Source organism: Coregonus lavaretus, assembly GCF_964263955.1.
Source record: "Coregonus lavaretus genome assembly, chromosome: 1".
Lineage (NCBI taxonomy): Eukaryota > Metazoa > Chordata > Actinopteri > Salmoniformes > Salmonidae > Coregonus > Coregonus lavaretus.
Window position 1 is genome coordinate 50953340 of NC_139988.1, and position 13882 is coordinate 50967221.

Here is a 13882-nt window from a genome sequence, read left to right on the forward strand (position 1 = left end):
CGACATGATGTGAATGCGGCAGCAACACACCCCTGAAACTGGGTCAAGTGGGCGGGGCTACATAAGGTGAACTTTACCAGGAAGTGACTGCCCCTCAACCTTTTTTTGAGTTTTTGTTTGGTCTTCAATGGGCAAAAACGTAGTGCAATGGTCTTCAAGCGCAAAAACATAATAAAAGGCATCTGGCAGAAGTAAATTCATTCACAAACACAAATATACACTCAAGGCCAGTTTATTATGTACACCCATCTAGTACCGGGTCAGACCCCCCCATTGCCTCCAGAATAGCCTGAATTCTTCGGGGCATGGATTCTACAAGGTGTCGGAAACGTTCCACAGGGATGATGGTCCCTGCTAAAGCGATGGCATCACGCAGTTGCTGCAGATTGGACGGTGGTACATTCATGTTGCAAACAGCTAATTCCATCTCATCCCAAAGATGCTCTATAGGGTTTGGTCAGCAACCATGTTCAGATAACCTGTGGCGTTCAATTGTTGCTCAGTTGGTATCAAGGTACCTAATGTGTGCCAGGAAAACATTCCCCACACCAGTACACCACTGCCACCAGCCTGTTCCGTTGACACCAGGCAGGATGGGTCCATGGACTCATGCTGCTTACACTAAATCCTGACTCTGCCATCAGCATGATCCAACAGGATTAGGATTTGGTGGACCAGGCGATGTTTTTCCACTCCTCAACTGTCCAGTGTTGGCGATCGCGTGCCCACTGGAGCTGCTTCTTCTTATTTTTAGCTGATAGGAGTGGAACCCGGTGTGGTCGTCTGCTGCAATAGCCCATCCATGTCAAGGATCGACGAGTTGTGCGTTCCGAGATACCGTTATGCACACCACTGTTATTTGTCTGTTTATGGCTCACCTGTTAGCTTGCATGATTCTTGCCATTCTCCTTCGACCTCTCTCACCAATCAGCTGTTTTCGCCCACAGGACTGCCGCTGACTGAATGTTTTTTGTTTGTCGCAACATTCTCTGTAAACCCTAGACACCGTCGTGCATGAAAAGCCCAGGAGGGCGGACGTTTCTGAGATACTAGATCCGGCGCGCCTGGAACCGACGATCATACCACGCTCAAAGTCACTTAGGCGGATTGTTATGGCTGCATTAACAGCAGGCAAAGAAACAATTTTGCCCATTCTAACGTTCAATTGAACTGTAACTAAATGCCTCAATGCCTGTCTGCCGGCTTTATATAGCAAGCCAAGGCCACGTGGGAGTGAACCATTTTCGTGAATGGGTTCGTGTACCTAATAAACTGGCCGGTGAGTGTACTGTTATGTATCTTAAAAGACAGCAAATTTTATGATATAATCGTGAAGCCTATTTCAAAACATTAGGGGGTGGCAGCAATACACGGGATGGGTCTGCCATAAAACCCACAGAATAATAATTATAATAAAACATTAGGGGCGAGAGGCTATATGGACAAGCCTGGTGCCCAAAATGTATGACATGCGCAGCGAGAGTGGATGCCGCTTTCAAGACAACTTGGAACTCAGAAACTCGCTCCGAGTTTCCCCACTTGGAAAATATCAGAATCGAACACAGCCATAGATTCAGTTCAGTCAGTTGTCCAAATGAGCCCTCCCCAGCTAGCTAGTTTATGCTTGTGGCTAGAAACTTCAATGAGAATTTCAAACTTGTCTGCCGAAGCTGGGACTTTTTACAAAAATGTAAACATTAATGCCGTAGATTTATATTTTCTGTGAAAATCACTACAATAAATGTGCTTTAGCTGTCACCATGGCCTGATATTGGCTACACTATCTAGATGATTCCTTCTGCTTACTGCTGGATAGCAGTGCTCGGCAAGCGGGAGCAAAGGACTGCACCCCATATTGTTGTGTTGCCGGCTTGCAATTCATTTTACTGACACAAAAAGATCTGATGATGTTGAAAGAACTTCTTCTTCGATGAGGTTTAATGGCGGTTGGCATCCAATTTGTTGCATTACCGCCACCTACTAGACTGGTGTACAACTCCCTTATATTTTGCTTGAAAAATAAAATAAAATAAAGAAATACCCTACCATCTAACACCACACTCACAAATTCAAAATTATTATTAATAATGAACACCACCCTACTCCACTATTTAAATATATTCATTCCTACCTCATGCCCTCAACCTGAGATGATGGAACATCACCACTTAACACTCCCTGTAACTCTTCTGATGTCAAGTCTCGCACACCCAAATACCTCTCTGCAGCTGCCACCACAACCTCAATTTTCTTAGACTTATGTTCCATCCCTGCAGTACAATTAATAACCATTGCTATAAAATGCTAAAAATCCAATCTTACTGAAACATGTATCACTTGTTGTCCTATACCTCTGCATTGATACATCTCTACTACTCTCACCACTCCTCCCCCTTGACCCGTCTTCCTCTACTTTCTTCACTGCCTCAGCATATGACAACTTCTTCACTACTCTTACCCTGGAAACCTCAACCTGCCTCTCTCGCACAAGACATTTCTGATCCCGATGACATAACTTCACTTTATCAGGCAAAGACTCAACTTCAAAACTCAAAAGAACAGACAATGACTCTTCTGTTTCCCCACTCTCGCCCCCCTGTTTGTGTCGCACCAAACGACGAGCATCACACACACCGGAAATCTTCCCCTTCAGTTGGTCAACTTTTCCATTTACTGCTACCCCAGTAATCACTCCTTTCAATGGCGCCCTTTTCTTGAGAACGAAACAATTCACCATTCTTTCCCCCGTTTGTCTAAATCTGAGCGCCTTCTCCCTCTGACCAACAGAAACACAAACAATTATCACTAGACCACTTCTGGTTACCCTCACCGATTCCACTATACCCTACGCTCTTTTCACCCATCTTGAAACCACAAATGGATCAGCCAAAAGGCAAGGCTCCACTTTTTCCAAAAACGTAACTCCTACTGTCACAGACTCATTTTCATCCTGACCCTCTGTGCAATCCTCGGGCTCCGAGTACTTCACCACACCTTCCACCTCTGATATTTCACCCTCATTCACTTCCATTTCTCCTCCTGTCTTCAGCTCACATTGCTTATGTGGGGATCTATTTTTTTTATAACTAGATGTGATGCCTAGCTTAGAAAGAATACATTAATGATTAAACATAATAGGTTTGTGCTGTACTGATATAGATTGTTTAACATAACAAGCTGTGATTAATGTGAGGAACCGTTAGGGGGTAGGCTGAGACAGACTTGTGATTCACACAGACACACACACTGCCTCTTTGTTAAACCGCTCAAGGACAAACTATGTCTGAGGTTGCTGACTCGAGACAAGTTGTAAAGATAACAACTAATGCCTGGCAACAGTGAAGCGCCAAGGGGCTGGGACCAGCCTGTGCACCACCGATAGGTTGGGTAAGTTTAAACCACGCCCAGCCTCTATCCTGACAGGCCCAGCCGGGAGCGGGAACTATCTCTGTCAGAGTATTTAAAGAAGAACTTATAACAAAAGCTCAGTTCTCTGACTGCCCTGCATGGTTTTTCAGTGAGCCCCTATACGAACTCTCATACTTACCATTTAAACATTTGCATTAATAAAATACTAGTCTATTTTAGAAGACCTGTATTGATCTCTTTTGTTCCACTACCAGATTTGAATTGATGCAAATTGACACTTACATTTCCTACCATTCTTCTTTAACAAACCTTCTCCCTTTTTCCCGCCATTTTTAACAGACTCAAGCTCACAGTCTTCCTCCCTCTCTCTCTTAGACCTCATCTGCCTCTCTTTTTCCCTCCATTCCTCCTCCATCATCCAGGTATACGTTTCCTTATGATTGTCAAGAGGTGAGGTGTATGTGGTGTGGAAGTCAGGCGCAGGACACCGAAGCTCAGTCCAACAGAGTTTACTAAATATCCAAAAGGTAACGATACAAATAAACGGCCTCAAAAGACAAACAGAGGCGAGCAATTACGCAACACTACGGACAGGCGAACAACAACACACAATCTAACCAATACAAAACAGGGAACTTATAGGACACGTAATCAGCACACAAACAGACACAGGTGTACAAGACAGACCAAAGCAATCACACACGAAACATCCAACGGTGGCAGCTAGTACTCCGGGGACGGCGAACGCCTTTGCCTGCCCGAACCAGGAGGAGGAGCAGTCTCGGCCGAAACCGTGACAATGATAATACTGCACTTCTCCTGACATACATCTGTTTCTTGCTTTCTCAAGGGACTCCATTTACCTTCCTACACTTATTCATTGCGCTTTCGATAAAATATTAGCAATAAACTTCCCTGCTTCCTCCTGTTTTCTACTGCTGTTGCTTGGGTCCCCTCTGTCATGTTGAAAGAACAAATTATCTGTCGGCATTTATAAAATTGTACCTGAAACTAGGCTACATGTCTTTTTTTTTTAAATAAGGTATGACTTTACTAGCCTACTGGCATAACACTGTGGATGGAATAGAAACGTGGTTAGTGAATGTAAAAGGAACCCCCTTTGAATCAGCTTTTGTTTTGTTAGAGAAAAACATGCACTACTTCTTATTTTATCTCACATTTTTTTTTGCACAATTAATTTAATTAGTTTTGATCACTTTACACATTTATTTTGGGATAGATCCCTGCAAATGTAATTTGCCTAATGAAGCGCGAGTTATGGAGAAGGAACATATCGTTTCAAGCAGGAGCATTTCCCTCCACGTTCACTCTCCTCGATCACCTAATGTCTATGACCGGAACCCTGGTTCCTTGTTTTCTAAGAGGAAGAGTCCGATCCCAAGTTTCTCACTTGGGAGGTATCAGAATCAACGAATAGCAAGTTCTATGGTCTATACCAGGGGTGTCAAACGTACGGCCCGCGGGCCGGGTCAGGCCCGCAAACGGGTTTAATCCGGCCCGGGAGATGATTTTGAAAAAAATAAATAAAAAAATAAAAAATAAAAAATGTGTAAAGTATAAAAATGCGCTGCAATTTTTCAATTAAATAAACTGCTGTTCCAATTGCGTCCACTGGATGGCGCAATAGCAATTGTGTTGAGCAAGCAAACTGTTTATACCGGGGCAGAGCAAGTAGGTCAAGCACGTGCAGCCAATGAGCTACTTTGTTTTTCCCGCGATATTTATTACGGCTTCTACTTTTAACATTATGTGCTTTGGCACCCTCATTGCCCCAATATGTCTCTGTCAAAAAAGAGAAAAGTGGACGCAGAGTGCAGAGTGTTCCAAGAAAAATGGTCATCCTATTTAAGGACGGAATTGAATGGGAAAGCTGTATGTTTGGTGTGTTCAGAGCATGTTGCAGTGCTGAAAGAATATAACCTTCGTCGCCACTATGTGAGTCTTCATGCCGACAAATATGACAACTTTCAAGGACAGCGGAGATGAGAGAAGGTGAATGAACTGTTGGCGGGTCTGAAGAAACAGCAGTCTGTGTTTACTCACAGCCGAGACATCAGTGACGCTGCAGTGAAAGCTAGCTACCTCATTGCTAATGAAATCGCAGTGGCTTCAAAACCATTTAGTGAGGGTGAATTTGTAAAAAACATGCATGATGAAGGCAGCGGAGATTGTGTGCCCTGAAAAGCGGCAGGCTTTTGCAAATATCAGCCTGACAAGAAACACAGTTGCAGACAGGATTTCCGATCTTTCAGTGGATTTGGACAGCCAGTTGAAGCAAAAAGTAAAGTAATTTATTGCGTTTTCGGTTGCAATTGATGAAAGCACGGACATTACAGATGTTGCACAACTGGCCATTTTTTCATCCGCGGAGTTGATGACACATTGACCGTCACCGAGGAGTTCGTGGAGTTGGTGCCGATGACAGATACAACGACAGCAGCTGATATTTTTACCGCACTCGTCGGCGCGCTGGACAGGGTCGGAGTGGACTGGTCCTGCGCTGTCAGCCTGGCTACAGATGGTGCGCCCTCAATGATCGGGAAAAAAGCAGGCGTTGTGACAAAGTTCAGAGAGAAAGTGCAATCTGCAAATGGAGGACGTGATTTTTTTACTTTTCACTGTATTTTGCACCAGGAGGCTTTGTGTTGCAAGTCATTAAAGATGGATAACGTCATGAAGGTGGTCATCCAAACTGTTAATTTCATCCGATCCAGAAGCCTGAATCACTGTCAGTTTGACAGCCTTCTCAGAGAGAAAGACCACATCTATGGCCTGCCATACCACACTGAGGTAAGATGGTTAAGCCGAGGTGCTGTGCTGAGGCGTTTCTTTGATTTACGAGAAGAAATTGAACAGTTCATGGAAGAAAAGGGCAAACCAGTGTTAGAATTTCATTCCGCAGAATGGATGCCGGACCTTGCATTTATGGTGGATGTTACAGAGCACCTGAATAACTTGAACAAACAGCTGCAAGGGCGCAACAAAGTTGTCACGCAGTATTATGACAGCATACCTTCTTTCAAGTTGAAGCTGTCATTGTGGGAGACGCAACTTGCCGGTGGTGATGCAGCTCACTTCCCCTGTCTGAAAAATGTGTGCGCGACCCAACATGTGGCAGACATGAAGCGGTTCAAAGATAAAATAACGGGACTGTTACGGGAGTTTGAGCAACGCTTTCAGATTTATGTTTATATGTTTTTATGTTGATGTGCTATTGTTTTTAATTGATTTTATTTTATTTGTATATTTAACCTATTCTTGACTCTGTGGTTCTTGCACTTGTTTGGGGAACAGGATTTCATTATTTTTATCTACATTTCTGCCTGAGAAATGACACCCTGATATAGTTCTGTGATCTGTGATATACTTCTGTGAATCACTGAGGCATTGTGTGTTTGTGTGTTCTTTGTCCTCAGAACTTTCAAATAACTTGAGGTGTTTTATGATTAATAGTGATGTTGTGCTTTTGGACACTGTCCTCAGGCTCCAGCTTTATGTTTATATGTTTTTATGTTGATGTGCTATTGTTTTTAATTGATTTTATTTTATTTGTATATTTAACCTATTCTTGACTCTGTGGTTCTTGCACTTGTTTGGGGAACAGGATTTCATTATTTTTATCTACATTTCTGCCTGAGAAATGACACCCTGATATAGTTCTGTGATCTGTGATATACTTCTGTGAATCACTGAGGCATTGTGTGTTTGTGTGTTCTTTGTCCTCAGAACTTTCAAATAACTTGAGGTGTTTTATGATTAATAGTGATGTTGTGCTTTTGGACACTGTCCTCAGGCTCCAGCTTTATGTTTATATGTTTTTATGTTGATGTGCTATTGTTTTTAATTGATTTTATTGTATTTGTATATTTAACCTATTCTTGACTCTGTGGTTCTTGCACTTGTTTGGGGAACAGGATTTCATTATTTTTATCTACATTTCTGCCTGAGAAATGACACCCTGATATAGTTCTGTGATCTGTGAAACAGTTCTGTTAATCACTGAGGTATGTGTGTTTGTGTGTTATTTTTCTTTAGAATTTTCAAATAAACTTGACGTGTTTTCTGATTAATAGTGATGTTGTGCTTGTACTATTTTGGACACACTGTCCTCAGGCTCCAGCTTTATGTTGTATGTTGATCGTATTAAAACAAAGAAAACAATCTGAAGTTGTTGTTTTTAAGTTATATATACCATGATTTTTCCGGTCCGGCCCACTTGGGAATAGATTTTCCTCCATGTGGCCCCTGAGCTAAAATGAGTTTGACACCCCTGGTCTATACAAATGACTTACATTCATTTGAACTGGTAGGTACCGGGTTTCCGACATGACGTGAACGTGGGGAAATTCCTACCTGTCACGTGCGCACCCCATACCAAACGCTGCCTAAAAACTATTTCCAGGTTGGGAAACGACATATTACAACTGGGAAGAAACGCTATCGATAGAGGAGCGGTAAAACAGTGAAAAGGGGGAAACCCTGTAACACTAGAGGTAAGAGTTATCAGGCCGTATTATTTCAGCTATCCGCAGCTCGCTAGCTAGCTACTGAGCGAGGCAGGCTCCGTTGTTGGCAAGCTAGTTAGTTGAGGCAGGCTTGCCATGTCAAAACGGGCCCCTGCTGATAATGAGGTAGTCTGTAGGTAAACTTGTTGTGTTGGAGTTAATCAGCGACATTGGCAGCCACAACTGTTCACAGTAAATATGAGGAAAACTTTCGTGTTTAAAAAGTAGAGCTGACTAACCTCCCAACTGATGCAATCAGATGTTTCAAGTTCAAAGTTAGCTAACGTTAACATGCTAGCTAACGGCAGCAGCAGCCAGCGTTTACATTTGCTCTACCGTCGTTAGCATTTGGAACTGCTAGCGAACTAGCTAGCTAACTGTCACTCAATCGCTTATGCAAATGATTCAAACGATGTTCGTAACTAGCTAACATTATTTAGATAGCTGATTTAGCTAACAAAATACTTAACGGTCTACGTATGTGTTGATAGTCGATATTATTGTTCAACACGTGACTTGCTGAGGTGGCTAGCTACAGTAACCAGCTAGCTGGCTTTAATGTGGCGTCATTTCGCTAGCTACCTTCGCCTTGAAAAAGGGACGTTCAAATAACTCATAGTTAAAATGAAAGTTTATGGAAATATATAGCTGTCTATAGTTGTCCATACACCAATGGCTTTATGTCTCTCCTCAACAAGGATAAATGTTAAATGCATCTCAACAACTAAGCCTTCATTGGCTGATTACAGTATTTGCCCATCCAGTATCTCACTCTGATTTGCATAGTCTTAATGGCTGACTCAAAATTACTTTACAGGTGCACAACTAACAACGTACAGCCAGCATAATCCCCCCTCCCCCCCTCTTTTACATGCAAAGTATCACCAGCGAAAGTATATTACAATGAGGTCTGACAAGGCCTAGTGGAGCTGAGACTAAGGCTGCATTTCCACAATGTCTCCATTGGTGCATCTCGATACAGTGTAGCTCAGTTGGTAGAGTATGGCGCTTGGGTTGTGGGTTTGATTCCCACGGGGGACCAGTATGAAAATGTATGCATTCACTACTGTAAGTCGCTCTGGATAAGAGCGTCTGCTAAATAACTCCAATGTAAATGTAAATATATTGATATTATTCATTCTTTATATTTTCCTTACAGCGATCATGGTAGGCGAACGCCGCAATGGGAACCTACTTGTCCAGCTGGGCACAAAGCTGCAGGCCTATCCAGAGGAGTTGATCAGGCAGCGGCGGACTCACGATGGCCAGACAGAGTACTTGATCCGCTGGTGCCTGCTGGCCATAGACAACGGTAGTGGCTCTGGTGGAGGGGGCAACGAGGCAGGAGGAGGTGGGGGAAGCAGTTCAGGGGTGGGTGGCTCCAGCGGCTCAACTTCAGGCGAGAGCAAGACGGAGAACATCCTGATGTGGATGTCAACGGAGGATGTCTACGCCAACTGCCCCACGCTACTGGGCAAACGCAAGGCAGACACCCAGCGGCCCCTTCAGGAGGAGGAGAGGCCCAGTGGAGAGTTCCCTACTAATGTCACCTTTGACGAGGTGGAGCTCTCAGACATGAAGGACGATGTTAAGAACTTGGTCACGAGGGCCCGCAAGCAGATGGCCAAGAAGAGCGACTTTGCCATCAGCATCACACACACCATCCACGTGCTTAGTGCCTACGCCAGCATCGGCTCACTGGTGGGCGTCTTCAAGGAGACTGGTGCCCTGGACCTGCTCATGGAGCTGCTCTGCAACAAGGAGCGACAAACCCGCCGAAGTGCTGGGAAGATGCTTCGGGCTCTGGCCTCTCATGACGCAGGTATGGTTTTTTTTATAGTTTCATTCTTAGACTGTCCCAGTGTCAGCCATATAGGAAACGACAGAGTAGAGAGACTGAGGCTGTGATAAGTGGTTTTAACACATTTCCTACTGATCACCTTCTTTTCAAGATCACTGACTGGACAGAAAAAGCAGCCTTACTGGTAGGCTAGGCAGGGTTTCTACCCTGTTGCTTTCACGTAGACTATCCTTTACTAGGGTCCTATAAAATCTGTAATTCAACTATATTAAAACATTTATTGAACTTAGTAGGAAATCAATTAAATGTATTGAACTTATTAGAACATTAATTCATTTGACCAACTTTCTGAAACAGCACAGGAATGTGTGTTGCACGTGTATGTCTACATTATGTAGCCTTTACCGATGATGCTAATGAGCACCTTCTGGTAAAGATGGAAAGGCTTTCTCAATTAAATGTTAACTACACTGAACAAAAATATATAAACGCAACATGTAAAGTGTTGGTCCCTTGTTTCATGAGCTGAAATAAAAGATCCCTGAAATGTTTTGGGTGCACAAATTTGTTTACATCTCTAAGTATTTCTCCTTTGCAAAATAATCCATCCACCTGACAGGTGTTGCATATCTAAAAGCGGATTACAGTATGATCATTACACAGGTGCACCTTGTGCTGGGGACAAAAGGCCACTCTAAAATGTGCAGTTTTGTCACACAACACAATGCCACAGATGTCTCAAGTTTTGAGAGAGCATGCAATTGGCATGCTGACTGCAGGAATGTCCACCAGAGCTGTTGCCAGATAATTTAATGTTAATTTCTCTACCATAAGCCGCCTCCAACATCATTTAAAAGAATTTGTCAGTATGTCCAACTGGCCTCACAACCGCAGACCATGTGTATGGCATTGTGTGGGTGAGAGGTTTGCTGATGTCAACGTTGTGAACAGAGTGCCCCATGGTGGGGTTATGGTATGGGCAGGCATAAGCTACGAACACAATTGCATTTTATCGATGGCAATTTGAATGCACAGAGATACCGTGACGAGATCCTGAGGCCCATTGTCGTGCCATTCATCTGCCGCCGTCACCTCCTGTTTCAGCATGATAATGCACAGCCCCATGTCGCAAGGATCTGTACACAATTCCTGGAAGCAGAAAATGTCCCAGTTCTTCCATGGCCTGCATACTCACCAGACATGTCACCCGTTGAGCATGTTTGGGATGCTCTGGATCGACGCGTACGACAGCATGTTCCAGTTCCTGCCAATATCCAGCAACTTCGCACAGCCATTGAAGAGGAGTGGCCACTCTCTCCTTAAAAAAAATACTTTTAAAATTAGTTGAATACTAACAACTAAAGACATTTAGTTGAAAAAAAGCACATCTTCCGCTAGTAAAAGACTCATCCGATTCAATATTCAGGGGTCGCGTTAATGCAGGACTGCCTATCTTGCTGCGCTTTTGTAAATGCAGATCTAAAAGGCTGCTTATTGTAAATTCTGCTCGGCTTCAGTTAGGGTTCACTCGAAATCATGAATGTAGAAGGACTAATTTCATGCTTCAGTTGCAGTTCTCCACTTGGATGAAAATATATTTGCACTCTTCATTGGATCTCCAGACAGCACTCTGACTGTGTAGGCTACTTTTTTACAGTACCTTCCTCCTGTGTAGTTTTTCTCTGGTTGCAAGTTAAAATTAACTTCAAGCTAGATATTAGGAAATGTAGCTGGCTAAATTCTTTCTAATTATAAACATTAGAAATATGAATGCCATGCATTGTTTTTGGAAAAATACCTTGCTCTAATTTACTTGTGTGGCTGTTAGCTAAATAGCGTTGCACTTCTGCTGTCATCTGATAAATGATTTTCTGTCAAATGTGTTGCACTTATGTATTTTGTGTGAAGAAAAACTAGTTGAATGCCCCTTATCAGTCTATTGAAGCCAAAAAACACTGACTGTCAATATGAAACGCCGGTGAAATGGTTTAAAAACTTTTTTTTTTTTTTTTATGGTCTGCGTTTTTGAATAGGCATGTTTCTCAATGCTAATGAGACCCCTGGTATTTGTGGACTGGAGGGGACTAAGTTGCTGTAACTTCCGAGAACACAAACACTTCCATCTTACATAGCGTGCTAGTGAGGGACGGAGAGGGGGGGGGGGACAATATAGTAGGGCTGGCCCCAACAAAAAAGAAATCTTGGTTGACAGTCGTCTGTTCTTTCGCACAATTGATAGGTCAACATTTTATGACCTATTTTTCCATATAGACACACCCTATGTTTTTAATAAAATCAACTATGTAAACTACTGCGCTTGTATGATGCTTTAAGCGTTATGATTAAAAATGAAGACCCACAAATTACTCAAGGGGGAGCCAGAGATCAGTATAGCCTAACCAGAAGAAAAAACCCTGTTCCTGACCCCTCGCCCGCTGCTGCTTGCCTTCTGTCGTTTAGTCTCCTGAAGTTGCCGGTAATAGGCTACACCAGCGGTCGACAACCTTTTCCATTTGGAGGGCCAATTTATCATACCATTTCTACTGATATCTGTGCCAGTTATGATTTTCATATTCACATTTTCATGGAACAGTTTCATTTTAATTTATAATAGTCTTCAGTACAGTAGAATATTTTTTCCAGAAAATCACATTGTAGGATTTTTAATGAATTTATTTGCAAATTATGGTGGAAAATAAGTATTTGGTCAATAACAAAAGTTTCTCAATACTTTGTTATATACCATTTGTTGGCAATGACACAGGTCAAACGTTTTCTGTAAGTTTTCACACACTGTTGCTGGTATTTTGGCCCATTCCTCCATGCAGATCTCCTCTAGAGCAGTGATGTTTTGGGGCTGTCGCTGGGCAACACGGACTTTCAACTCCCTCCAAAGATTTTCTATGGGGTTGAGATCTGGAGACTGGCTAGGCCACTCCAGGACCTTGAAATGCTTCTTACGAAGCCACTCCTTCGTTGCCCGGGCGGTGTGTTTGGGATCATTGTCATGCTGAAAGACCCAGCCACGTTTCATCTTCAATGCCCTTGCTGATGGAAGGAGGTTTTCACTCAAAATCTCACGATACATGGTCCCATTTATTCTTTCCTTTACACGGATCAGTCGTCCTGGTCCCTTTGCAGAAAAACAGCCCCAAAGCATGATGTTTCCACCCCCATGCTTCACAGTAGGTATGGTGTTCTTTGGATGCAACTCAGCATTCTTTGTCCTCCAAACACGACGAGTTGAGTTTTTACCAAAAAGTTCTATTTTGGTTTCATCTGACCATATGACATTCTCCCAATCCTCTTCTGGATCATCCAAATGCACTCTAGCAGACATGTACTGGCTTAAGCAGGGGGACACGTCTTTGTTACTTTGGTCCCAGCTCTCTGCAGGTCATTCACTAGGTTCCCCCGTGTGGTTCTGGGATTTTTGCTCACCGTTCTTGTGATAATTTTGACCCCACGGGGTGAGCTCTTGCGTGGAGCCCCAGATCGAGGGAGATTATCAGTGGTCTTGTATGTCTTCCATTTCCTAATAATTGCTCCCACAGTTGATTTCTTCAAACCAAGCTGCTTACCTATTGCAGATTCAGTCTTCCCAGCCTGGTGCAGGTCTACAATTTTGTTTCTGGTGTCCTTTGACAGCTCTTTGGTCTTGGCCATAGTAGAGTTTGGAGTGTGACTGTTTGAGGTTGTGGACAGGTGTCTTTTATACTGATAACAAGTTCAAACAGGTGCCATTAATACAGGTAACGAGTGGAGGACAGAGGAGCCTCTTAAAGAAGAAGTTACAGGTCTGTGAGAGCCAGAAATCTTGCTTGTTTGTAGGTGACCAAATACTTATTTTCCACCATAATTTGCAAAAAAATTCATTAAAAATTCTACAATGTGATTTTCTGGATTTTTTCCCCCTCAATTTCTGTCATAGTTGACGTGTACCTATGATGAAAATTACAGGCCTCTCTCATCTTTAAGTGGGAGAACTTGCACAATTGGTGGCTGACTAAATATTTTTTTCCCCCACTGTATACTTGGGGTCATTTTCTATTTGGAAGACCCATTTGCGACCAAGCTTCAACTTCCTGACTGTCTTGAGAATTTGCTTCAATTTATCCACATAATTTTCCTTCCTCATGCTGCCATCTATTTTGTGAAGTGCACCAGTCTCTCCTGCAGCAAAGCA

At 43.0% G+C, this 13882-nt stretch overlaps 1 protein-coding gene across 4 annotated transcripts in view; it reads left to right on the forward strand.

Annotated features, from left to right (window-relative positions):
* Window positions 1-7716: 7716 nt before the first annotated feature.
* Window positions 7717-13882, forward strand: part of LOC311131521 (cullin-9-like) — a 52090-nt gene continuing 45924 nt past the window's right edge. For 2 of the 4 annotated variants that reach the window (XM_084164554.1, XM_084164551.1), the window contains exons 1-2: window positions 7717-7883; window positions 9055-9717. In XM_084164554.1, the coding sequence (XP_084020680.1) occupies window positions 9060-9717 (658 nt within the window). In that variant the 5' untranslated portion in view covers window positions 7717-7883; window positions 9055-9059. The remainder of the gene's footprint in view (window positions 7884-9054; window positions 9718-13882) is intronic. The other 2 variants (XM_084164552.1, XM_084164553.1) reach the window with 1 other exon arrangement.